The 27,428-nt window shown below is 41.8% G+C and overlaps 1 protein-coding gene across 1 annotated transcript in view; it reads left to right on the top strand.

The window, feature by feature from the left end:
• The window catches only part of LOC145409485 (mast cell carboxypeptidase A-like), a 54,158-nt gene extending 27,103 nt beyond the window's left edge, over positions 1–27,055 (top strand). The window contains exons 5-6 of the mRNA XM_080279876.1: positions 1,857–2,023; positions 26,951–27,055. Coding sequence (XP_080136002.1) covers positions 1,857–2,023; positions 26,951–27,055 — 272 coding nt within the window. The remainder of the gene's footprint in view (positions 1–1,856; positions 2,024–26,950) is intronic.
• Positions 27,056–27,428: the final 373 nt, after the last annotated feature.

Here is a 27,428-nt window from a genome sequence, read left to right as displayed (position 1 = left end):
AAAACGCGATTATTCTGGACCGTCTCACTGCACACACATCGGTATGAGTGTAAACAAAACATGAGCAATAGATCATCAAAAATAATACTGAACCTTTATCTAGCATTAGTAAGGCCACATTTAGACTACGCAGTACAATTTTGGTGTCCATACTATAGAATGGATATTAATTCGTTAGAAAATGTACAGAGAAGAATGACAAAAATTATACATGACGTCCGGAACCTGTCATATGAAGACAGACTGAAAAGGCTAAGTCTGCATTCGCTAGAGAGGAGTAGAGTAAGGGGAGACTTAATTGAGGTGTTTAAGTGGATGAAGGGTATAAATAAGGGAGATATTAGCAAGGTACTTAAAGTGAGCATACAGGATAGAACTGGAAATAATGGTTTGAAACTAGAAAAATTCCGTTTCAATAAGGAAATAGGTAGAAATTGGTTTGGTAATAGAGTAGTAGACGAATGGAATAAGCTACCTAGTAAAGTAGTTGCTGCCTCTTCCATTGAGAGTTTCAAGCATAGGCTAGATAAGCATATGACAAATAAGGGGTGGGTATAGAAAAAAGAAAATCTTATAACCAATACTAATTCATAATTTTTCCTTTTCAGGTTACACTATGATAGTCTCTATTCTCCTTTCACACTTTCCTGTAAAATGTCCACGTCAGTGTGGTGCTCTTTCTGACTTTTTCCTGCCGGCTTCGGCTGGAGGGTTTGGAGGGCGGGGAAGAGCCTTCTTCTTTGCTATCCTTATCTCATTCTAGTAGTTCAGTTACTCTTCTAGGAGCTGCCTAGCATGGGCCAACCGGCCTACTGCAGTTATCCTCTCTTCTTATGTTCTTATGTTCGAAAGCGTTAACAATGTAATGTATTTCATCATCAAAATTAATCTGCAGAGGTAATTTTTAAACATATTTTTCACTAAACATAATAAACTGAAATTAATTTATGGATCCATTCGCCAAGTAAACGAATTTCGTAACAAACAAAACGAACGAGTGATTTTGTGGTAAAAGTTTCAAAATCACGCGTTCGTTTCAGCCTTTTGCTTTATAAAATTCATCAATATAATTACTCATTTTAGCATCATTTGGCATATGCATCAAAAAATTAATTGTAATTTAGTTTATTTAGTGACCAATGTGTTTAAAAATTACCTCTGTGAATAATTTTGTTAGCGAAAAAGAAAAATAATTAACTTCCTAACGCTTTCGAACGTCCCGCAGGTTTATTTACATTCCCGTCTCGGTGTGTGTGGTGGGGTGGTCCAGAATTATCGCGTTTTTCGTTAATTATTCGGTAGGTATGGAGGCTGATAGATTCTTCGTGACTAGGATGAACCTGTGCAATAGATGTTACAGACTGGGGCCGCTAGGGTGAGTATTTGGTGAGATATTTCGAATTTAAATGTCGTCACTCCCGGCATTTGTCACAGGCTTTAACTGAATCCCTGTCCGCTGCAAGGCTTTTATATGTTAACACACACACACACACACACACACACACACACACACACACACACACACACGCAGGCAGACCACATACTTTATTATTGTTATATGTTGTAGCTCTCTCTCTCTCTCTTACAAATTGCGTTAACAGTATTGAATTATGATTACATTCTCACTACTGCTCGAGGTAAGACAATGATTGACAGGAGACAGCTACTCTCTCTCTCTCTCTCTCTCTCTCTCTCTCTCTCTCTCTCTCTCTCTCTCAACATATATATTCTTTTAATTTTCATCTCAGTACTCAACACCACACAAGTGTCCCAAACACCTCATCCTCAGCGATTTATTTCCCATCTTCCATCTTCACTAACCCCTCAAATAACCCCCTCTCTCGCCCCCCCCCCAGGCCCCACGGGGTTCTCAGAGCTGGAGACGCAAGCAGTGAGGGATTATATCAATGAATTACAAAGTACAAGGAATTTGACAGCTTTCTTCACCATCCACTCATACCTTCCGCTGTGGCTGTATGCTTATGGCTGGAGTGGAGAGTCGGTGCCGGAGGAGCCTGAAGTGGTACGTACACAGAATTACGTACATGGATATACACGTACATACATGTATAATATATACACATACACACTGCCTCCAACAATACCTTAGTGGACACACACACACACACACAGACACACACACACACACAGAGGGATTCAATCCAGCCGGACGTGTGACACCGGCGCTCCGTACCAAATCATCACGGCCAGTGGCATTGGCTAAATAGTATCTTTGTATGAGTCAAGCTCAGTACCAGGTTAGACTAAATGATTGTTCATTATTAAAAGGAAAAAAATAATAAGTTTAAACAAGACTTGTATAAACAGGAAATAGAACCAAGACGAAAGAATACGCTGAGTCATCTCTGAGGTTTGTTTAGACTACAACAACACGGAGATTGTAAGTACATCCTTTGCACTTTAAGTATTGCAAAATGGATACATACTTCAGTAAAACAAATTTGGAAAAGAAAAGGGATAAAGGTAAAAAGCAAAATGATGATTTCTACCAAGAACTGGTTGAAGTAGAGACCCACAATAGACTGGTTGAACGTGTAAACAAACTAGAAATGGCTTTCAAAAATGAAATTGATGAAATAAAGAAGCAGATGCACTTGCAAAAGGAAGAAATAGAAAAACTAGGAAGGGAGGCCAATAAGAAAGACACAACCATCAGTGAACTAACAATGGAATTGAGTACACTTAGGAAGAAAATGAGTGAAATGGCAAGTACAGTAGTCAATCACGAGAGTGTTATGGAAGAGTTCAAAAATGACACAGAGACAATTAGGCAAGTTAGCAGTCTTATTGATCAGAGCAGTGATATTGAGAAGATAACACAAGTGAATGAAGCTGTGCAAAGCTACAAAAATGATGTAGAAACTACGTATGCTGAAATGGTGAAAGTAAAGAAAGACTTAGAAAAAAGGGTGGAGGAAAAAAGCATTAAAAAGGAGGTGAAAAGAATAATCCAAAACAATCCAAAGTTAGTCAGAGATTCAGTAGAGATAAACAAATCAATAGTAATCACAGGTATAGAAGAGGAAGAAGTTAAAAACAAGATCACAAGAGACAAAAAGGAGATGGCAAATGTAATGAGCTTACTGAAAGAAGTATCAGAGGAAATCTGTAGTAAAGACATAGAGGAACACAAAAGGTTAGGGAAATACGAGAAAAGCAAGACAAGACCTCTAAAGGTGACTTTCCAGAGTGTAAGCACTGTGGAAGAGATACTGAAAAATGCAAAGAATCTTAAGGAAAAAGAGGAGTTCAAAAATGTATGGATAAAAAGATGCCTAACACAAGAGGAACTGGAATTACTGAAAAAGAAAAGGGAGGAAGCAAAAACAAAAAATGAGGGAAGATCAGAAGAGGAGAAGAAGAAATTTTTTTACAAAGTAATAGGATTGCAGGTACGAAAGTGGTACAACAAACAGGATGGAAGAAAAAGGAGGAAGGTAGTAGAACCATGTCATGACAAGTGTATAAACAAGATGATAAAGTTGATGTACTCAAATGTGGATGGAATGGTATCTAAATTACTAGAGATGAATGATTGTCAGAGAAAATGAACCACAAATAAGATGCCTAACTGAAACAAAATTAATACCAAGGATATCAAATGACATACTAAACTTAGAGGAATACAATATATGGAGAAGAGACAGAAATTTAAAAAAAGGAGGAGGAATTATAATACTAACTAAGAAAAATCTAAAAGTCAAGGAAATAAAACTAGATATACCATCACAAGTAGAACTGATTGCAGTAGAGATCGACACATCTGAAGGTAAAGTAATTGTAGTCAATTTGTACATGCCACCCAGATCAAACACATGGGAAAGAGACGAATATGAGGACCTGGCAGAGAGTACAATTCAGAGTGTAAGATCATTGCTACATAAAATGGAAGAGAAATCGGAAAGAATTATACTAACTGGGGACTTCAATACAAATATAAATTGGAATACTCTAGATATAAATAGCCAAGAAAGCTGTTGGGACCAAAAGCTCCTGGATCTCGTACAAGAGTTTTTCTTAACGCAACATGTGAGGAAAACCACCAGAAAAAGAGGACTTGATGTACCTTCAGTGCTAGATCTAATATTTACAAGGCAAGAAAATGATATTGACAGTTTAATATATCACCCTCCACTCGGCAAAAGCGATCATGCAGTACTAAATTATAACTTCAGGATAGCATATGACTTAGTAAACAGCAATGATAGTTACAAAAAGAGCCTAAACTATAAAAAGGGAAATTATCAAGACCTAAAGAAGTATTTCTTAGAAGTTGATTGGGAAAATGAGCTTAGAGGACAAGATTTAAATGCTGTATATAAAATTTTTTGTGAATTTTATGAAATAGGAGTCCAGAAGTACATCCCACAGCACAAAGAAGTAGATAAGAAAATACAGAAATGGTTCAATACAGAATGTAAAAAATCAAAAGAAAGAAGAGATTTGTTGTGGAATAGATACAGAAGACACAATAGTGAAAGGGCATATAATAATTACAAACAGGCAAGAAACAACTATACAAGAATAAGGAGGGAAGCCCAAAAATAGTTTGAGGAGGATATAATAAATAAAAGTAGTGATCAACCAAACCTGTTTTACAGCTATATCAGAAGCAAAACTAAAGTAAAAGATATAATACAATCCATTACGGACGAGGGAATCACTTATACACAAGAGAAAGATATTTGTGAAGCACTAAATAAGAATTTCCAATTAGTTTTTACAGAAGAAAAAAATTTTGAGAGGGACTATGTGGAACACGCATGTCCACACATTCTACCAGATATACAAATAGCAGAAAAAGTAATACAGGAGGAGTTAAGTAGATTAGACAGAGGAAAAGCAAGTGGTCCTGATGAAATTTCATGTTGGGTATTACGAGAATGTGCAAAGGAGTTAAGTAAACCATTATTTTTAATTTTCAAGAAATCCTTGAGTCAAGGTAAACTACCTGATATTTGGAAAAAAGCAAATATTGTCCCCTTTTTCAAGAAAGGAAATAGACAAAATCCACTCAACTACCGACCAGTATCACTGACCAGTGTTGTAAGCAAGGTACTAGAAAAACTTATAAGAAAAGCTTGGGTCAATCATCTAGAAGAACACAGTATGATAACAGAAAGACAGTTTGGTTTCAGAAAAGGAAAATCATGTGTTACTAATCTGTTGAGCTACTATGACAGAGTAACAAACACAATACAGGAAAGGGAAGGATGGGTGGACAGTATCTATTTAGATTTCAAGAAAGCTTTTGACACAGTACCACACCAAAGACTTTTATGGAAACTGTACCATCAAGGAGGAATTCGAGGCAAACTGTTTTGTTGGATGCAAGACTTTCTCATAAAAAGGGAAATGACGACAGGACTAAGAGGAAACTACTCATCATTGAAAGAAGTGACTAGTGGAGTACCACAGGGTTCAGTGCTGGCACCAATCATGTTTTTAGTGTATATAAATGATATAAACAGTAACACTGGAAATGAGAGCTATCTGAATATGTTTGCAGATGATGCAAAAATACAAAGGAGAATTACTAACACAGACTCTTGTAAAGAGCCACAAGAAGAATTAAATAAACTTCATGAATGGAGTAGTACATGGCAAATGGAATTCAATGTGGACAAGTGTCATGTAATCAAGTTTGGTAAAAGTGGAAAAAGACCTGATTGGGATTATAAGTTAGGAAATAAAACCCTATACACATCAGAAAGAAAGACCTAGGTGTGATTATCAATAACAGACTACCTCCGGCTGACCACATCAGCGAGAAGGTACGGAATGTGTATACATTGCTTGCAAATATGAGAATAGCATTCACATACATAAATGAAGACATGCTAAGAAGGATAATAACATCATTCATTAGACCAACCCTGGAATATGCATCAGTAGTCTGGAGTCCTCATCTCAAAAAGCACATAGACAAGATTGAAAACGTTCAAAGGGCCGCTACAAGATGGATACCAAGCTTAAGGGACCTTAGCTACGAAGAAAGACTAAATAAACTGAATCTACCAACACTACAGGAGAGAAGGAAAAGAGGTGACATGATAATGCTATATAAATGCATATCAGGAAAGGAGAAAATAGACATAAATGATTACTTAACATATGGAGAAGCATCAGCAAGAGGACACTGCAAAAAACTGCATAAGAAGAGAGGTGATAAAGACGTAAGGAAATTCAGTTTCCCAAACAGAGCAATTGATCAGTGGAATGCACTACCGAATGAAATGGTGTGTGCCAAAACAATTAACAAATTTAAGGATATGTACGATAAATATGGTTTAAGACACGGGACAGTACGAGCTTGACTCATTCCTGTAAAGATACAATTAGGTAAGAACACACACACACACACACACACACACATACGTACATACATACATACATACACACTACATTATTACTGGTCACTTTATTTACCTCATAATTCGGCCAGGAAGATATCAGCTCCCAAACGGTTGAGATTTGGACTCATGTTGGTGCTTTGTTGATAGATAAATAGATAGACAGATAGATAGATAGAGCAACAGTGGTCCATTATTTAACATTCTGAGCTTGCACGTGTAGGGAAAAGATTTGTATATATTAAAATTATGTGAGAGGGAGAGGGAGGCCGAGGATGAGATGGAGCAATGGAGCGGAGAGGTATATGAGAGAGGGGGGGGCCGTGTGGTGTGAGCTGGGAGCAGGGCAGTGGAATGGCGTTGGACAGGGCGACATGGAGGCGATTTGTTTGTGGCCACCCCTTACGGGATTTAGGCGTCTGGCAATAGATGGATGGAAAATGATGTGTGTTATTGGCTCTCGTGCTGTCGATAGGCGATGAATGAAGGCTCCTGTGTGTATATTTGATTTTCCTTCTTTTTTTCAGAGTCGTGTTGCTCAGATTGGAGTTAACGCGACTGAGTCAGTACACAACACACAGTATAGGGTTGGTTCCTTCTACAACCTTGTACGTAAGTAGTGGTAGTAGTAGTAGTAGTAGTGGTAGTAGTAGTGGTAGTGGTGGTGGTGGTGGTGGTGGTAGTAGTGGTAGTGGTAGTGGTGGTGGTGGTGGTAGTAGTAGTAAAAAAATAATATGGATAATAATAATAATAATAATAATAATTATAATAAAAGTAGGAGCATCGTTGTAGATCTTAGTACTAACATAATGATAACAATAATAGAAATGATAATAATAATAATAATAATAATAATAATAATAATAATACGGTAATAATAATAATAATAATAATAATAATAATATTATTATTATTATTATTATTATCTGTCTATCTCTCTATCTATCTATATCAGTAAATCTATCCATCAATCAATCTATGCCCAGTTTTCTACTTTTGTCTATCTATCCATCAATCCATCTTGTTCTCGTGTCAACATCTTTTTCCATATGAAGTTGTAGTATCACACATTTTACATAATAATATTTAATGCTGTTTAGTCATAATTAACAGTGTGTAATGAAGAAACGGAACCTAAAGGTGAATGTAGGGAAGAGTAAAGTGATGGTCTTTGAGAGAGGTGAAGTCAGTGAATGTATAGCGAGGTTGGATGGTGAGGAATTGGAAAATGTGAGTACGTTTAAGTATTTGGGTAGTGTGATGAGTAAGGATGGAGGTTTGGAGGGTGAAGTGCTTGAAAGGGTACAGCAGGGAAGAAAGGTTGCTGGTTCCTTGAAAGCAGTGATAAGAAACAGGGAAGTGAGCATGGAAGTAAAAAAGTTACTACATGACAGTATTGTGATACCAACTCTAACGTACGGAAGTGAAGCTTGGACGTTGTTGGAAGGACACAAGTCAAGAATGAGAGCAGTGGAAATGAGTTATTTAAGAGGAGCTTGTGGAGTCACGTGGAGAGACAGGCTGACGAATGAGGATATAAAGGAGCGTTGTGGTGTTGATGTGGATGTGATAGGGAGCGTTGTGAGGAACACACTGAGGTGGTTTGGCCATGTGGAGAGGATGGAGGGTGAAAGACTGACGAAGAGAGTGTATGTGAGTGAGGTGGAGGGTGGAAGAGGGAGGGGGAGACCGAGGATGAGATGGAGGGATGGGGTGGAGAGGTATATGAGAGAGGGGTGTGTGAGTTGGGAGCAGGGTGGTGAAATGGCGGGGGACAGGGCGACTTGGAGGCGATTTGTTTGTGGCCACCCCAAACGGGATTGAGGCGTCTGGCAATAGATAGATAGATAGATAGTAATGAAGTGTGAATGATGAACAACCAAATATCATTTCGCTGTTAGCTGTGGTATAGAAGAAGGTGGATGGCAGACCACAAGGGCCACCCTGTTTCAATTATAAAATGAAGGTTAGGAGAAGTGAAAAGATATCTGAATAGTGCGTAAGTGTAAAGTCCTGGGGAACCATTTATTATGTTGGTATATGTGAATGTACTTAATACCATTTTATAGAGGTGTATAATGTGCTAGTAGAGTTGTCATTTATCTCTACTTTTTGCATAAGCCCAGAGTATATGTAATGCTCGGCACCTCACTTTTTAGCTGACCTCAGCACCGCGCCCTAGTCTGCTCGGTGACTGTACAGCGTCAGAGGCCGTTTTACAGTTTTAAAGGGAGGTGGTGTCGCTCCTACATATCTCTCGGGTCGCAGTTATATTATTCTGTACCCAATAAAGAGAGATTTAATCTGCTCATTTCTGTCACCTTACGCTACCACTTAATAACAGACCAGCTTCCACCTTCTCGTGGCAGAGGACTTGGTGGGAAGTGTCGGGCAGTGACGGCGAGTAGCTGACGTGTACTACAGACAGTGTCGTCGATCCAACACGGTGGTCTAGTTATACAATACAGCAGAACACTTAATATGCAGTCAACTGCTCTCCATAACGGCTACATTAAATTGGTGGCCAGCAGTGTGACGATACATTTTATTGGTGCTAGCGGTGGCACGATTTAGTGCTAGCCGTGTACCGATACATTAAATTGGTGGCAGCGGTGGGATACGATACGTGCTAAAGGGATTTATGCTGTGAACCAGTAACCCTTGCAATCGCTCGTTCCTGAAGGTGAAACAGAAAATCTTACTCAACTGTTGTAAGGGGACTAATTACCAGTGAGTTAAGTGGAGCAGATAAACTGGAGTGGTAAATATTAATTCCTCCCATTATTCTGCCAGTGCGAGATTCCTATCTTAAGCACAAACTGGCAGTTATCTCGCCCTGTGGTGTGCGAGATATCTCCATCTTCAAACACAAACTGGCAAGAATCTCGCTCTCGTGTGCGAGAGGCGAGATAAGGAGAGTTCAAGCCAGTGCGGTGAGGAGTGGGTCAACTAGCGAGCGACTTCTAGCAACTGGCGCGGACGGCCGAGGCCAGTCGAGGGGAGCGGGCGTGGGCTGTGTGTGCGTGTTGTGGCGTCCTGCGAGGCGTGATGCAGAGCGAACCAGTCGCTTGCTAACTCCCACAGCGAGCGGGCTGTCGTGTATGGTTGGAGGAGTCTGGTGGAGTGTGGAACGTGGAATGTGGAACATCATCCTGGACTTTCACATCTAGGTAGCGTCCATGCATAGTAATCCACACACACACACACTTGAATCAACACACGTTAGTTAGTTGATGAGTGGAAATAAAGGTTTCTCAGAATTCCCTTGAAATAAATATACTTTCTGTGTATTGTATATGTGTTCCATTCTCTGTCACTTACCATAACTATCCTTTTTTATGTCAGTTTATCTTCCTGTAACTGGGAGGGGAATATTACTGACAAGGTTAGATGGATACAGTGAAGTGGGGACGTAGAATTAGGGAAATAGGGATTAGCCAATCCCACTAGACTCAGAATTTTATGAGTGGGTTGATACATCAAATAAAAGTGCTCAGACATATTAAATGAGTGAAGGACATATTGAGGATCAAGGTGATGAGGATATTTCTGAAGGACAGGATGAGGATTTGAACGTTTGCATTTGCGTCCTGGTCATACTTATTCAACAGTCCCAGAACAATCAGTTAGATCCAAAATGGCCACTAGTCTTGCTAGAGGGTAATCCTAGTGAGGAGACTGTGGAAGTTGAGACTACAACAGTACCTTTGGTCACTCAGGATATGCAAAATCCAGTCATTAGTGATAGTACTACAACCTCTCACATACCTGTGTATACTTCAGATGTTTTTAGTACACCACAGGGTTTTGGACAGAATTTATTTTCTGTTCCTTATTCAAATGCATGGGGTATAAACACAGATGATATTGGCATGCAAACCCAGAATCTTAATCAATGGGGCATGAATACTAATACTGGCATGCAATCCCAGAATCCTAATCAATGGGGCATGAATACTAATATTGGCATGCAAACCCAGAATCTTAATCAATGGGGCATGAATACTAATATTGGCATGCAATCCCAGGGCCCTTATCCAAATACCTGGGGCATGACTAACAATATGGGCGTGCAAAGTCAGACTAACCCTCCTCCTTTGTGGCAGATACCTGTACCTAATCTGGCTACTGATATAGTACAGCAGCATCCTAACTGTACTGAAAGTCAGGCTTTGGCGAAGGCAGGCATATGCTATGCAGAAGCTAGCAAAGCCTTGCAAACTTCGGGCTGGAGAGATACAGCTACTAGCTCTCCACAGCAAAGGACCAAGGCTGTTAAGCCAGAGGTGAAAAGATGGTATGTCATACATGGGCATTGTCCTCATGAAACGGACTGTTGCCCCTTTGTCATTGAAAAGAGGAAGAAACTAGGGAACCCAGCTAGTTCGGGGGAAGCTCAGGGCCGCGTGCAAAAGTAATTAAAATAGTACAATCCACCGATGCGTGTGTGGCAGCTATTACTAAGGTGGACTTACTATCTATTCCTTGGATCATAGGGAAAGGCCAAGTGTCCCTGATCGTAGATACAGGGTCATGTACAAACATTATTTCTAGTAAAGCGCTGGAAAGACTTAAAAGTGAAATGCCTCTAACAAACTGGACATTATCACCACCTGATGTAATGTTGACAGGTGTGACAGGGAGTAGAATGAAGATTGTAAGCAGGTGCCGTTGACATTGAGGGCAGATAAACGATCTCCTGTGTTACGTGCTACGTTTTGTGGTTGAGGATTTTCCTCTGCCAGCTGATGGGCTGTTAGGCTTTGAGACCGTAGGCCTTAATCCCTCAGCAACACGAACTGGAACTGGCATCCAATCAGGAGCCGTCCAACCAGTTGTGACCCCGACAAGTGAAGCGTCAAGGGAGTCCCCGGATGCACACGAAGCGGAGGGTATGGACTGGAAGAAAGTCAGGGCTATGAGTGGTAATCACCGCTTACCCAGTCGAACTGTCTGTAAAATTCCTGTCCGAGTACCTGACGTGTCGATGGGAACTGATGTAGCATGCTTAACTGAGACTGTAAAACATAAGGCATTGTCGCTGGAATCGACTCTGACTAACGTTGGCCAAGACCAGAAGACGCCCCTCTTCATCGTAAATATGAGTGGTGGCGCAGTTAAGCTCAGAGATGGTTGTTATATAGGCGACTTGATGTGCTATGGTGCCCCCATAAAGGAAGTCGACGACGTGCCGGTGATCTCTCCTGTAGTTACATCTCAAGCAAGGACTCAGTCGGAACCCGTACGTCTGGCTAAGGAAAAACAGCTGGAGCAATACGTGAAGGTCACGGATAATGTAGACCAAAATACGACTCCTAGCCCTCCTTAGAGAATTTTCCGACGTAGTAGCACTTCCAGAAGAAGCGCTGGGTAGGACGGATAGGGTGAAGCATCATATTGGTTTGTGCCCTGGTACAAATCCAATTTATGTGCCTGCATACCGTCTACCGCACAGCCAAAGGAAAGCAGTGGATGAGGAAGTTGAAAGGATGCTTCGTGATGAAGTTATCCAGCCTTCCACCTCGCCTTGGAATGCACCACTCTTTCTAGTGCCTAAGAAGGACGGTGGTGTGAGACCTGTTGTGGATTTTCGGCAAGTGAACAAACAGTACCGGATCGTTACCCGATTCCGCATCTGCGAAGGTAAGGGAAATACTGTGTTTACTTGTCTGGATCTAGCGTCAGGGTATTGGCAGGTGGAGCTGACCGAAGAGTCGCGTCCCATTACTGCTTTTAGCACTCACCGTGGGCACTTTGAATTTCTCCGGATGCCTTTTGGACTGAGTAATGCTCCTTTAACATTTCAGCGGATGATAAACCAATTGTTTGGCGAAATGTTAGGGCAAGACGTCTTAGCGTATCTAGATGACCTAATCATCGTGAGTAACAATGTTAACAGTCATTTTAACAGTTAAAACGAGTGATGGATACCTTGAGATCCGCAGGTCTGAAGCTGTCAAAGTGTGTTTCTGAAATCCAGTATTAGATTTTTAGGACACCTAATTGATGGTAATGGCATCAAGACTGTGCCGGACAAGGTAAGGCCAATTAAATTTTCCTACACCACAGAACAAGGATCAGATAGATCGTTCCTAGGCCTCACTGGCTTTTATAGGAGTTTTGTCCACAGGTATGCCATCATAGCATCACCTTTAACAACGCTACTTTAGAAGGACGCTGCATGGAAATGGGGACCCTCGGAAGAGAAAAGCTTCAACGAGCTCAAACAAGCCATGTCAGAAACACCCGTATTAGCGTTTCCTAATTATACTCATCCTTTCTATCTGTGCACGGACGCCTCAGGTCTGGGTCTGGGAGCGGTGTTACAGCAGAAGGATGAGCAAGGAAAGACACATACCATAGCATATGCTAGTAGGGCATTAAGACCCCCAGAGAAGAACTATTCGACGACACATTTGGAGACATTAGCAGTCGTGTGGGCGTTAGGACATTTCCGGGATATTATCTTTGGCTACCGGATAATTGTTTTAACTGACCATGCACCCATACGCGACTTGTTTAAAGGAAAAAAACTTGCACGGTAAGGTTGCGCGTTGGTTTGGCAAAGTAATGGAGTTTGATCCAGAGGTCAGATATTTACCAGGCCGTCAAAATGTTGTAGCCGACGCGTTGAGTAGAAACATTGCTGCTACCATAGCCGAGGATGTTGCTTTTGCTGAGTATTCCTCAGACACGGTAAAAGCGGAACAACGTAATGATGTGATGTGGTCTCAAGTCATCTATATGACTCACTTCCATCTTCAACAGGGTCTTTTGTATAAGCAACCCCCAGGGAAGGACACTGCATATCAGTTGGTTGTTCCTGCTACCTTACAGCAAGCCGTGCTATATTTAGTTCATGAAGTACCTCAAGCGGGTCATCCCGGTCGCGATAGATGCATACGTGAGGCGAGAAAGAAATACTATTGGCCGACCATGAGGAAGGACATAGAAGCCCACGTCAGTCAATGTGTCAAATGCGTGGAAATACGAGGAACGACGGGACTTCCGACTCCCATCTTAGAGTATCCTCTACCGGAAAAACCCTGGGATACAGTCTCCATTGATCTCTTAGCGTTGCCGAGAAGTCGTCAAGGTTCAAGTTATGTACTGGTGGCAGTGGACCATTTCTCACGATTCACTGTTTTAGCACCTTTACAGACGAAAATTTCAGAGGAGGTGGCACACGCTTTTGTGACTTCAGTGATTTGTCCATACTCTACACCTAAGGTATTGCTCAGTGATAATGGCAGTAATCTGTCGTATGTATGGAGTAAAGCAAGTTTTTGTAACGCCTTACAGTCCTAAGAGCAATGGCCTGGTGGAGAGAACAAACAGGAAGATACTGGAAGTCTTGAGACCAGTTATAACCTCAAATCAGGAGGATAACTGGGAAGACTGGTTACCACATGTAGCAGCGACCATCAACTCCTCAGAAAATTCATCAACTGGGAAGTCTCCTCATTATATCCTTTATTGGAGAAGAGAAAGTGTTACCCTACGATTTGTTGGCTGGACCTCCTACTCCAGTATACAACGAAGAAGACTACGCAAAGGTACAGTTGTTGAAATTCCAACGTATACACAGTGAAGTACGGAAAAAATTAAAAGCCTTAAGAGCGGAGATGATGGCGAAACAACACATAGGTAGTCAAGAAAAGACGTTACAGGCAGGCCAGAAGGTCATAATCCACAACCCTGAGAGAATTTCCAAGCTCAGACCTAAGTTCCGCGGACCATATACCGTTGTGGAACGAGTACATGGAAATACTTATAGAATAAAGATGAAGCTAATGGAACTCAGGAGGCAGTACATACTGATAGGATCAAACTAGTAAGTCAAGAGCTAGGCCTATCGTCTGATGTGTTGTGCCCTCTGTCTTCGTCGCAGTCTATGTCGTCATCCGTACCTGTCCCTAACCAAGAGTATCGCAGCAAGCTACGAACCCACAACAAGAGTGATTAAGGGAGTATCTACTCTTGCAGAAAAAAAAAAATGTGGCTGTGGCTCAAACTCCTCGTGCGTTGCTTGGGGTGGACCTATGGAAAGACATCGGACATGGACACGACTGCGTTAATGCCAGGAGCACTGAAGAGCCCACTTGGAGAAGTCGTGGTAGTGGAAGATGCAGTATGCGTCTACTATCCAATGGAAGGCTATCTCCAAACGCCAGATATTGTCAAGGAGGTCTCCAAGGGCTTGTCGAATCTCAGACAGCAACTATTGGAAGTGGGAAAGATGTTTAATCAAAACCCACGATTGACGAACTCTGACACTGAAGCTTTGTTGAGCTTCAGACTAGGCATATAGACAGGCTCACCGACAGGCTCACTAACTTGCATGTAGCTTTACCTAACGTACACTCTGATCTTTCCAAGCATGTCCATGCACGTACTAAGAGAGGACTTGTGGATTTTCTAACTCTTTGGTACGGCATTAGATAAGGATGTAGTGCAATTGGGTAGCCAGATGCATGACTTGACACTGGCCGCTAAAGCCAATAATAGATTAATCATGCATGTGTATAAACAGTTAGATGAGTTCACTAACAAAGCTAACGAGATAATTAGGACTACAAACCATCTAGTAGAGCTTGTGAACAACATCCAAATTAACCTACCAACCCTAGCTAACTTGGTGTTATTCGCTGAGTACTTACATGCTCTCGACGAGTCAACCACTGCTTTGGAGAAGCATGCAGCCAATATGGTGGACGGCTTAATCGATGCAAGTTTGAACAGGGTTAATGCTTTATTGCTGCCTACTAATATATTAACAAATGCACTTGATATAGCAATGAGGAAGCATGGACTTATGCCACTCTTTGATCTGAGTCAACTGGAATATTATTACCCATTGTTAGAGGCCCAGTTGACCCATGAAGGCATCCTGATTTTGGTACCTATGAGGAATGCTGTAACATACCAGGCATGGCGATTCATTTCCTTCCCTTTTGCTACTGCTAATAGCACACTTGTTGTTATTGAAGAGGGTCCAGAGGTGCTAGTTATCTCAGATGACAAGAAATATGTAGCAGAAACGACTGTGGATGAATTTGAGAAGTGTAAGGCCTCATTTCTTGATCTCCATGTATGTCTTGCTTTCCATTTTGTCTTCGTACCATTAAAGGTACAGGAGTGTAAGAGGGCCTTGTCGGACACAAATACTTCCTCTGCTCTGCAATGTTGCACCTTCCAACCCATTCAGTTGAAGTCAGTTTTCCATGCTCATATTCATGCGAAACAGTACTTTTACTTTCCTGAGACAGAGGATGTAACTGTGATTTGTGCCTCACAGAATCAATTCCTTACAGTAAAGGGGTACTATATTGCACCTGATTTTTGTGAGTTACACAGTAAAGAGATAGCAGTTCTGCCTAGCAAGCATCATCTAGCTTTGACAGTGAACTTCTCATCCCAGTTACGACCCTTTTACCTTCATTCAATGTTACTTCCTTGAATGTGAACAGGCTGTCTCATGTATTAAAGGAGCTTACCTTCCTCTCCCACCTGAACAGGACTGATTTAGAGCCTTATGTACTGTCCTATCTTCCTTCATACCTTTCTCCTTCCTAGTTTGGTCCTGGCGTTGGTCTTCTACTTATTGTGGTCTTGTCCTGTGTTTGTGGTTTAGGCTACTATTAAGGCGCCAATTAAGGAACCCACTGATACCACGTGTCCGTACTCGAGGATTGCAAGTGGATGTTCCTGAATAGTTAGCTACCCTACACTCTGGTTAGGCTACACGGTAGTTAGGACAACAATGTCGACGAGGACGTCAATGGTGTGGCCGAGCGATGTTCTGGTGTCAACATCTTTTTCCATATGAAGTTGTAGTATCACACATTTTACATAATAATATTTAAAGCTGTTTAGTCATAATTAACAGTGTGTAATGAAGTGTGAATGATGAACAACCAAATATCATTTCGCTGTTAGCTGTGGTATAGGAAGAAGGTGGATGGCAGACCACAAGGGCCACCCTGTTTCAATTATAAAATGAAGGTTAGGAGAAGTGAAAAGATATCTGAATAGTGCGTAAGTGTAAAGTCCTGGGGAACCATTTATTATGTTGGTATATGTGAATGTACTTAATACCATTTTATAGAGGTGTATAATGTGCTAGTAGAGTTGTCATTTATCTCTACTTTTTGCATAAGCCCAGAGTATATGTAATGCTCGGCACCTCACTTTTTAGCTGACCTCAGCACCGCGCCCTAGTCTGCTCGGTGACTGTACAGCGTCAGAGGCCGTTTTACAGTTTTAAAGGGAGGTGGTGTCGCTCCTACATATCTCTCGGGTCGCAGTTATATTATTCTGTACCCAATAAAGAGAGATTTAATCTGCTCATTTCTGTCACCTTACGCTACCACTTAATAACAGACCAGCTTCCACCTTCTCGTGGCAGAGGACTTGGTGGGAAGTGTCGGGCAGTGACGGCGAGTAGCTGACGTGTACTACAGACAGTGTCGTCGATCCAACGCGGTGGTCTAGTTATACTATACAGCAGAACACTTAATATGCAGTCAACTGCTTTCCATAACGGCTACATTAAATTGGTGGCCAGCAGTGCGACGATACATTTTATTGGTGCTAGCGGTGGCACGATTTAGTGCTAGCCGTGTACCGATACAATCTATCTATCTGTCTGTCTATCTAACTATCAATCTATCAATCTATCTATCCATCCATCAATCCATCTATCTGTCTATCTATCTATCTATCCATCTGTCTGTTTATCTAGCCATCAGTCTATCTATCAGTCCGTATCTACCAGTAAATCTATCCATCCATCTATCATTCTATCTATACCCATTTCTGTATGTGTCTGTCTGTCTGTATATCTATCTATCAAACCATCTGTCTATCTGTCTATCAGTTAATCTATCCATCAATCACCTATACCCAGATTTCTACACATCTCTGTCTATTCATCAGTCCATCAATCCGTCTATCTACCCATCCATCTATCTGTCTATCTATCTATCCATCTATCTACCAGTAAATATATCAATCCGTCAATCTATCTATCAGCCCACTTCTTCACGTGTCTTTATCTATCTTTATGTATCTATCTCTCTATCTGTCTATCTGCCAGTAAATATATCTATCCGTCAATCTGTCTGTCAGGCCACTTCTTCACGTGTCTTTATCTATCTTTATCTATCTATATCTGTCTGCCAGTAAATATATCTATCCGTCAATCTATCTGTCAGGCCACTTCTTCACATGTCTTTCTGTTTATTAATATGTATGTATCTATCTATCTATCAGAGCCAGTGTTCGGCCTGTCGATAGATTGGAGTTACTCGTACAGCAGAGGCGTAATCTATTCCTACATTCTGGTGCTACGGGATAAGGACGAATATGGCTTCCTCTCGCCCTACACCCAAATCGTCCCTACTGGGGAAGAAACCTGGGCAGGCCTGATCGCCGCTGTTATGGCCATTTAGAGAGAGAGAGAGAGGGGGGGGGAGGGGGGGACACTGGTAAGATAAGAATACTGCATAGGAGAAATGAGAGAGAGAGAGTAGATAGAATTTAGAGAGAATCCTTTCTGACAGAAATATAAATTAGAAAAGGAGAAACAGAGAGAGATAGACATGAGAAAATGCTGAGAGAGAGAGAGAGCGGGAGAGAGAGAGAGAGAGAGAGAGAGAGAGAGAGAGAGAGAGAGAGAGAGACAGGGAGAACACTAAACAATAAAAACTATATATATATTGTCAAGTCTCGCTACTAACATTCCAAGTCTTGTTAATCTCAATAAATCTAACATGTAACACTAACCTGTCACTATCCTCTAACATCATCTAAGAAATAACATCTAATATCTAACAGTATAGCATCACCTAACATCATCTAAACCATCAAACATCAGAGTCTAAGCATTTAATCTAACAAACATCAAACTAACACTGTCGCTATCATCTAACATCATCAGTAATCTAACGTCTAATACTAACATATCACTAGCACCTAACATCATCAAACTTAATCAGTAACATCTAACTACGCTATTACTACAATCTGCTCCTCTAACATCATCAGGAATCTAACATCTAACACTTACTAACCCATCACTATCATCTAACATCATCTAACATCGTCACACCTATAATTAACCTCAAAATAGATTATATGTGGGAATCAAATCTCTATACAGGTGTGCTGATTACCTCTATCTATCTACCTATTGCCAGACGCCTCAATCCCGTTTGGGGTGGCCACAAACAAATCGCCTCCAAGTCGCCCTGTCCCCCGCCATTTCACTGCCCTGCTCCCAACTCACACCCCCCTCTCTCATATACCTCTCCACCCCATCCCTCCATCTCATCCTCGGCCTCCCCCTCCCTCTTCCCCCTCCACCTCACTCACATACACTCTCTTCGTCAGTCTTTCAACCTCCATCCTCTCCACATGGCCAAACCACCTCAGTGTGTTCCTCATAACGCTTCCTATCACATCCACATCCACACCACAACGCTCCTTTATATCCTCATTCGTCAGCCTGTCTCTCCATGTGACTCCACAGGCTCCTCTTAAATAACTCATTTCCACTGCTCTCACTCTTGACTTGTGTCCTTCCAACAACGTCCAAGCTTCACTTCCATACGTTAGAGTTGGTATCACAATACTGTCATGTAGTAACTTTTTCACTTCCATGCTCACTTCCCTGTTTCTTATCACTGCTTTCAAAGAACCAGCAACCTTTCTTCCCTGCTGTACCCTTTCAAGCACTTCACCCTCCAAACCTCCATCCTTACTCATCACACTACCCAAGTACTTAAACGTACTCACATTTTCCAATTCCTCACCATCCAACCTCTCTGTACATTCACTGACTTCACCTCTCTCAAAGACCATTACTTTACTCTTCCCTACATTCACCTTTAGATTCCGTTTCTTACACACTCTCCCAAACTCATCCACCAAGCCTTGCAGCTCCCCTTCGTCTTCACTCAACAACACAGTATCATCTGCAAACAACAGTACAGGGAGTTTCCAAACACTATCCTCTCTCACCAGGGCCACTCCAACATCCACTACCCTACCTTGTACCTCTTTTATTACCCCATCCATGTACAGATTGAACAACCATGGAGACATGACACATCCCTGTTTCAAACCAACCTTCAAAGAGAAAAATTCACTTAGTTCACCAATCACACGCACTGCAGCCTTCGCACCATCGTACATACTCTTCACAGCATTCAACAACTTCCCATCTACTCCATATATTCTTAACACTTTCCACAATCCTTGTCTATCCACCCTGTCATATGCTTTCTCCAAATCCATGAAAGCCGCATACAACTTCTTTCCCTTCTCTGGAAACTTTTCCACTAAAGATCTAAGAATGAATATCTGATCTACACAACCTCTTCCCTTCCTAAAGCCTCCCTGTTCTTCTCCAACTAATTTCTCTGTTCTTTCTCTAACTCTGTCAATAAGTATCCTACCATACACTTTTCCTATTATACTAAGAAGACAAATGCCCCTATGATTACCACACACTTCTTTTTCCCCTTTTCCTTTGTACAAGGGAATAATTATACCTGACTTCCAATCCTCCGGGACTCTACCTTCCTCCCAGGCCAATCTGCACATGTTCCACATCCATTCTACTACTATCTCTCCCCCATGCTTCAGCATTTCACCACACACTCCATCAATTCCTGGGGCTATCCCCAATTTAACTTTCTTCATTGCTTCCACAACTTCTATCCTACTGATTTCTTCCTCTTTTCTCACATCCCTCCTTCTCCCAGCCACTCCCCAGCCACTTATACTCACATTACTCTCATTCTCTATGTTCAACAATTCCTTAAAGTGTTCTCTCCATCTGCTCACTTTTTCTCCCTTCTTGTCGACCATCATCCACTCACTTGATGCAGTGCTGCCTACTTCTTCCTTAGCCTTTATCATTCTTTTTCTGTGTCTGCCCTCCTCTCTTCCTATTTCTCCCATTTTTCCTGTCACTTCTTATTGCTTTTCTTTCCATTACAGGTGGCTTTACATTGAGTGGCAAGCCAAATGGTTTCCTGTAAGCCAAGAAACCATTTACAACGCTGGATGGTAACCATATAACCAAACCATACGTGCTCCCTATGTGTGAACAAGTGGGTTGGTGGAGGGTTAGTGCCTCTCCCTGTAAAACAAATAACTCAGAGTCAAATGGCTATCCCTTACGGAATTATGGCGTCTGGCAATAGATAGATAGATCAACTAGTAATATACCATTTTTATCTTTCACTCCCCGACTCACTTCTTTAACACCCTGTAACTCTCTTTGGTACCTCTTTCCAGAACATTTTCATACAGTCCCTCCACTTTACACTCAAATTTTTTCCAAATTCCTCATCCACTCTTCTTACTCTCTCCTACTAATCTTTTCACCTCCTCTTCCTCTCTACATATGATTCTCTATTTCTGTCTCTCAACTTCTTCCACATCCCTGTTTCTCATCAACTCACTGTATGCTTTCTTCTTTTGTGCTACAGCCTGTCTCACCTCTTCATTCCACCATGCTGTTCCTTGCATCCCCTTTCGTCTTCATCCCACACACCACCTCACAAGCTGCACAGATTTCTTCTGTGAATATCTTGCACACACCTTCCACATCCCTCATCTGCTCCAATCCATATTTACCCAATCACTCCTCCACCTCTCTCTTATATTCTGCCCTTTTTCCATCCTCTTGTAACTTTCCACCTTCCTTGCATGAACTACTCCCTCCTGTACTTCCCTTCTTCTATTCCTCCATTTCATTTGGACCTTGATTCTTACCACCACCAAGCGGTGGTCAGAAAGTCCACTCCTCCAACCTCTATATGCTCCTTTCTTTAAGAAAAGAACTAAATCCAACCCTTGAACTACTGCCCACCCAGTCTAACACTGGCAGTGCACAAGACTATAGGACAGTCAGCCACCAATTCAAACATAAAATTTCATAGACAACAACCAACTGTTTGACTACAACTAGCTTCACTTTAGGCCCAACAGATCTGCTGTCAACCAGCTTCTCCTGACATACAACTTCAGTAATCCCTCCACTATCTGATGTAATAGAGCCAAAGGTATGTCCGGAAAGTGGTCCCGTCCAGAAAGTGGGCCCCTGGCTCCTGGACTGGTACTTAAGGACCCTAACCCAGCCTAACTTTGAAAGCCACCTAAATAACTCCCTACCGGACATGCATAGCACCTATTTAAGACCCTATTCACACCAATAATGGACATAAAGCATGAAATAAATGAAAAGGAACCAAAGAATGAGGAATTAGAAGTGTCTGTACCTCAGCCAGGGTACTTACAGCAAGTCTGTCCTTCTCTAAGGCTTTGGCAGTGGTGAAAATGCTCATGAAGCGCACACAGTAATCCAGTGTTGTGCTGCACTTACAGTAATTTCTTGCACTGTGAGTTATAACTGTTTAACACTGCACGTTGTTAATTGCACCATGCCAGTTTCAACCACCAGTTTCAATCGCCAGTTTGCACTCCACTGTTAATCCTTTGCACTCCAATTCTAATTTCTTAACATTGCACAACACTGTAAATTCTCATGTGGTCTACTGGAGAGGTATTGTAGTTTATTCACTGTTTATTCACAAAAAACGAGCACGTGTGGCATCCACTGTAATAAACACCCACTCGCGATCGAAGTAAAGCAGTAACTGTTGGAGTGTTGGTGACGGGGAAACAGAGTTGCCAGATCGCAACGGCCACATTACCAAACTCCTCAATTTTCATTACCGGTACCAAATTTAACTTTTCATTACCAAATTGGTAAAGCTAGCATTTATTCCTCACTAATTATATATACAAGTGGAAATACAGTACATGCAATCACTCTTCTTATAATTAACAGCATGTTGATTATTTTCATGTTATGTAGGCTTGTAGATTAATCAGAAAGAGCAGACAATCCACCATCTCCATCCTGTGTATCCTCATACATGTGAAAAATCCATATGGTAATGCATTATTCTAATTCATTACCAAATGAATTTTTCATTACCAAATTGGCAAACATTTGGTAATGAAAAATATCAAATGGCAATACTGACAGGAGAGGGGGGAGGGGGGAGGAAGGAAGGGGGGAAGAGACCATGGTGTAAACAGCTGTTCGGTGCCGCGCAGCAATTTCAAATTACAGGAGGGAAAAAAAATTGGATTGGGGGAGGATTTTTTTCGTTTTTTGGCCATTTTTGGGTTCTGAAGGTCCAGGCCCACAATGTCCGGTAAATGGGGTGTCCGGAAAGTGGGCGTCCAGATAGTATAGGGATTACTGTATATCACACTACAGTATGATCATGGTGAAACCATAGACCTCATTCTGTTTAACTTCCAAGAGACTTTCTACGAGGTTTATCATCAGATACTGTTGGACAACCAGCAAACCATATGAATATCTGGAAATCTTTTTGCATGGATTAAAGCTAGTGGGAAATGGGAAACAAAATCCACCTTTATGTGGTTTCTTCCATTATGCCGGAAACAAACAACCTCAGGTACTGCTTAAGGAATGTGATGATAATAACAGGAAAAAAATTTCAGCAGGAAAAGGTCATTTACCACCCTGAAAGCAGCCAGGAAAAAACTGAAACCAAGCTTGAGGAATGTGAATTTTAATTGGTAATGTCTTTCTGCTGCTTAAAGCGTACATTCACCAAAAATCCTTCATATAGAAAGGAAATCAAAATGAACATACATGAATTAGGTATGTAACAAACATGCCACGCTCTCCTACGATTCTATTTTGACCAGTTTTTCCTATAAGCCCTCAGTTCTGAAATTTAACATTAGGCTTACCAACAGAGTAACTTACGTCTGTACGTCCCACAAAATGTATCTTGATTCTGATGCCACAACCAGATAAATGAGCCGGTCTTAATAAAGTAAAAACAAAAATGGTCAAAGTTTCTATAATCTCCCACACACAACAACTCTTAACTCACTAGATGTTTACTGTTTGTGATGTGATGTGATGTTGTTGAGGTATTGCCTTTACAAAGGCACCTCTAAACGATTTCCTTCTTTCTCTTTTCTCTTTCTTATATGTCTTTCTGTGGTCACACCTCCTCTTCTCTTACTACGTGTACGCAATAATCAGTCGCCTGAATTTCTGAGCCCCTTCACTTTCCTTTCTCTTTTTTTCCAGCATTTAAATATTATTAATTTCTTTTTTTCAATACCACTTGTTTTAAATAGGAGATTCCCAAGTATATTATTTCTTTCCTCTATATATCTGTCTATCTATCTATTGCCAGACGCCTCAATCCCGTTTGGGGTGGCCACAAACAAATCGCCTCCAAGTCGCCCTGTCCCCCGCCATTTCACTGCCCTGCTCCCAACTCACACCCCCCTCTCTCATATACCTCTCCACCCCATCCCTCCATCTCATCCTCGGCCTCCCCCTCCCTCTTCCCCCCTCCACCTCACTCACATACACTCTCTTCGTCAGTCTTTCACCCTCCATCCTCTCCACATGGCCAAACCACCTCAGTGTGTTCCTTATAACGCTTCCTATCACATCCACATCCACACCACAACGCTCCTTTATATCCTCATTCGTCAGCCTGTCTCTCCACGTGACTCCACAGGCTCCTCTTAAATAACTCATTTCCACTGGTCTCACTCTAGACTTGTGTCCTTCCAACAATGTCCAAGCTTCACTTCCGTACGTTAGAGTTGGTATCACAATACTGTCATGTAGTAACTTTTTCACTTCCATGCTCACTTCCCTGTTTCTTATCACTGCTTTCAAAGAACCAGCAACCTTTCTTCCCTGCTGTACCCTTTCAAGCACTTCACCCTCCAAACCTCCATCCTTACTCATCACACTACCCAAGTACTTAAACGTACTCACATTTTCCAATTCCTCACCATCCAACCTCGCTGTACATTCACTAACTTCACTTCTCTCAAAGACCATCACTTTACCCTTCCCTACATTCACCTTTAGATTCCGTTTCTTACACACACTCTCAAACTCATCCACCAAGCCTTGCAGCTCCCCTTCGTCTTCACTCAACAACACAGTATCATCTGCAAACAACAGTACAGGGAGTTTCCAAACACTATCCTCTTTCACCAGGGCCACTCCAACATCCACTACCCTACCTTGTACCTCTTTTATTACCCCATCCATGTACAGATTGAACAACCATGGAGACATGACACATCCCTGTTTCAAACCAACTTTCAAAGAGAAAAATTCACTTAGTTCACCATCCACACCCACTGCAGCCTTCGCACCATCGTACATACTCTTCTCAGCATTCAACAACTTCCCATCTACTCCATATATTCTTAACACTTTCCACAATCCTTGTCTATCCACCCTGTCATATGCTTTCTCCAAATCCATGAAAGCCGCATACAACTTCTTTCTCTTCTCTAGAAACTTTTCCACTAAAGATTTAAGAACGAATATCTGATCTACACAACCTCTTCCCTTCCTGAAGCCTCCCTGTTCTTCTCCAACTAATTTCTCTGTTCTTTCTCTAACTCTGTCTATAAGTATCCTACCATACATTTTTCCTATTATACTAAGAAGACAAATGCCCCTATGATTACCACACACTTCTTTTTCCCCTTTTCCTTTGTACAAGGGAATAATTATACCTGACTTCTAATCCTCCGGGACTCTACCTTCCTCCCAGGCCAATCTGCACATCTTCCACATCCATTCTACTACTATCTCTCCCCCATGCTTCAGCATTTCACCACACACGTCATCAATTCCTGGGGCTTTCCCCGATTTAACTTTCTTCATTGCTTCCACAACTTCTATCCTACTGATTTCTTCCTGTCTTCTCACCTCCCTCCTTCTCCCAGCCATTCCCCAGCCACTTATACTCGCATTACTTCTATCCTCTACGTTCAACAATTCCTTAAAGTGTTCTCTCCATCTGCTCACTTTTTCTCCCTTCTCCACTAGTAATCTACCATTTTTATCTTTCACTCCCCTGCTAACTTCACTTCCACCCTGTCTTACTCTTTTCACTTCTCTCAAGAACATTTTCTTACAGTCCCTCCACTTTACACTCAAATTCCTTCCAAATTCCTCATCCACTCTCTTCTTACTCTCTCTTACTAATCTTTTCACCTCTCTCTTCCTTTCCACATATAACTCTCTCTTCCGCCTCTCAACTTCTTTCACGCCCCTATTTCTCATCCATTCATTGTATGCTTTCTTCTTTTGTGCCACAGCCTGTTTCACCTCTTCTGTCCACCACGCTGTTCCTTGCACCCCCCTCCGTCTTCTCTTCCTTCCACACACCACATCACATGCTGCACATGTTTCTTCTGTAAATATCTTACACACACCTTCCACGTCTCCCATCTGCTCCAATTCATATTTGCCCAATCGTTCCTCCACTTCTCTCTTATACTCTGCCTTTTTCTCATCCTCTTGTAACCTTTCCACTCTCCTTGCAACTACTCCTTCCTCTCGTCTTTCCCTTCTTCTATTCTTCCATCTTACTTGCATTCTAATTCTGGCCACCACCAAGTAGTGGTCAGAAAGTCCACTCCCCCAACCTCTATACACTCTTGCATCCTTTACACATCTTCGCATCCTTTCATCCACACACACATAATCAATCATTGCCTTCCTTTCATTCAGTTCACCACCCACCCTTCTGATCACTCGCCATGTATACCTGTGGATCATTTTATGCCTGAAGAGGGTATTGGCTATCACCAACCCCCTCCCAGCACAAATGTCCACTAACGCACTCCCATTCTCATCTATCTCAGCAGGCACACCCCACTCACCAACTATTCCATCCACCTTCACATTCCCAACTTTACCATTCATATCACCAATCAAAAACACTCTCTCATTCCTTCCAAACTTTTCCATGCACACTTTCACATTTGTCCAGAACTCTCCTCTCACTCTTCTAGCACGATCTTGCGTTGGTGCATACACACACACAATCGCCCACATTTGTATTCCAACTTTCAACTTTACCCACACAATCCTTGACCCAACTGATCCATACTGTCTTATGCTCCTCTTCCATCTTTTACTCACAACTATACATACTCCTATGTATATATGGCTGTTGTAATTCTACCAGTTGTGTTCTTTCTTCCATATATCCTGTGCAGTCTAATAAAAAATGTATCAAGTCTTCTGTTTCTGCATTACACATTGGACAATTTGTCTCAGTTCCCTTGAATCTATTTCTATTTGCTAAATTTAGTGTATTAGATCTGCATTTAAACAGGATTATGGAGGCTGGTGTATTATCATATATTTCATCTACTCCACCTATTTCTTTCTTCCATTTTTTATATACTTCTAAGCTTGATTTATTTTCCATGTCTTTTCTCCACCTTTTTATGTCCTCATCATATATTTTCCTGGTTAGTTCATCTTTTGTTATATTTTTTAACCCTTCTGTAATTAGGTCAAGATCTTTTAGTGCCTTCTGACATTCCCTCATCCACTTACTCTTGCGTTCCCTCAGCTCTTCTACAATTTCCATTAATAGTGCATTATTTCTTCTCTTTAAAATGCCTTGGAGATATTGAAGCTTTGCCCTCTTTATATTCGTTTCCATTAGACATGCATGGAGTCTGTTTTGGAGCTGTCTGTTTTGCAGGATGGTCCCCTGGGAGACCCCGACCCACCCCCCGTCACCCCACCACGTTACCGACACCTCAAATAACCCGCCACCACCCCTACACCCACCAAATTTTCCCCCAAGCACACCCACTCCCCAACCACCTCCGATGCCAAACCACACACCAGCCCCTTGCCCATCACTGCCACCACAACTTCACACTCCACCACCTAGACAATCAACCCACCGCCCACACCTGCCGGTACACCACGTGGACCCACCACATCACCACCTGCCACCACCCCTATGCCCACACAATCTCCCCACATGCACACTACACGCACCAACCCCGCACCCACCACCACCCCACATACTCCAACACCGGATGTTCAACCATCCACCCATGACAAGCCACTGCACCACGTGGCCGCACCACCTCACCACCCACGCCCGTCCTCACCACCCACACAACCAGATC

Source organism: Coenobita brevimanus, chromosome 9, assembly GCF_032717465.1.
Source record: "Coenobita brevimanus isolate Jiangsu-jjx chromosome 9, ASM3271746v2, whole genome shotgun sequence".
NCBI classification, from domain to species: domain Eukaryota; kingdom Metazoa; phylum Arthropoda; class Malacostraca; order Decapoda; family Coenobitidae; genus Coenobita; species Coenobita brevimanus.
Note: the sequence above shows the minus strand (reverse complement) of the source record. Positions and strands in the feature narration are given on the sequence as shown.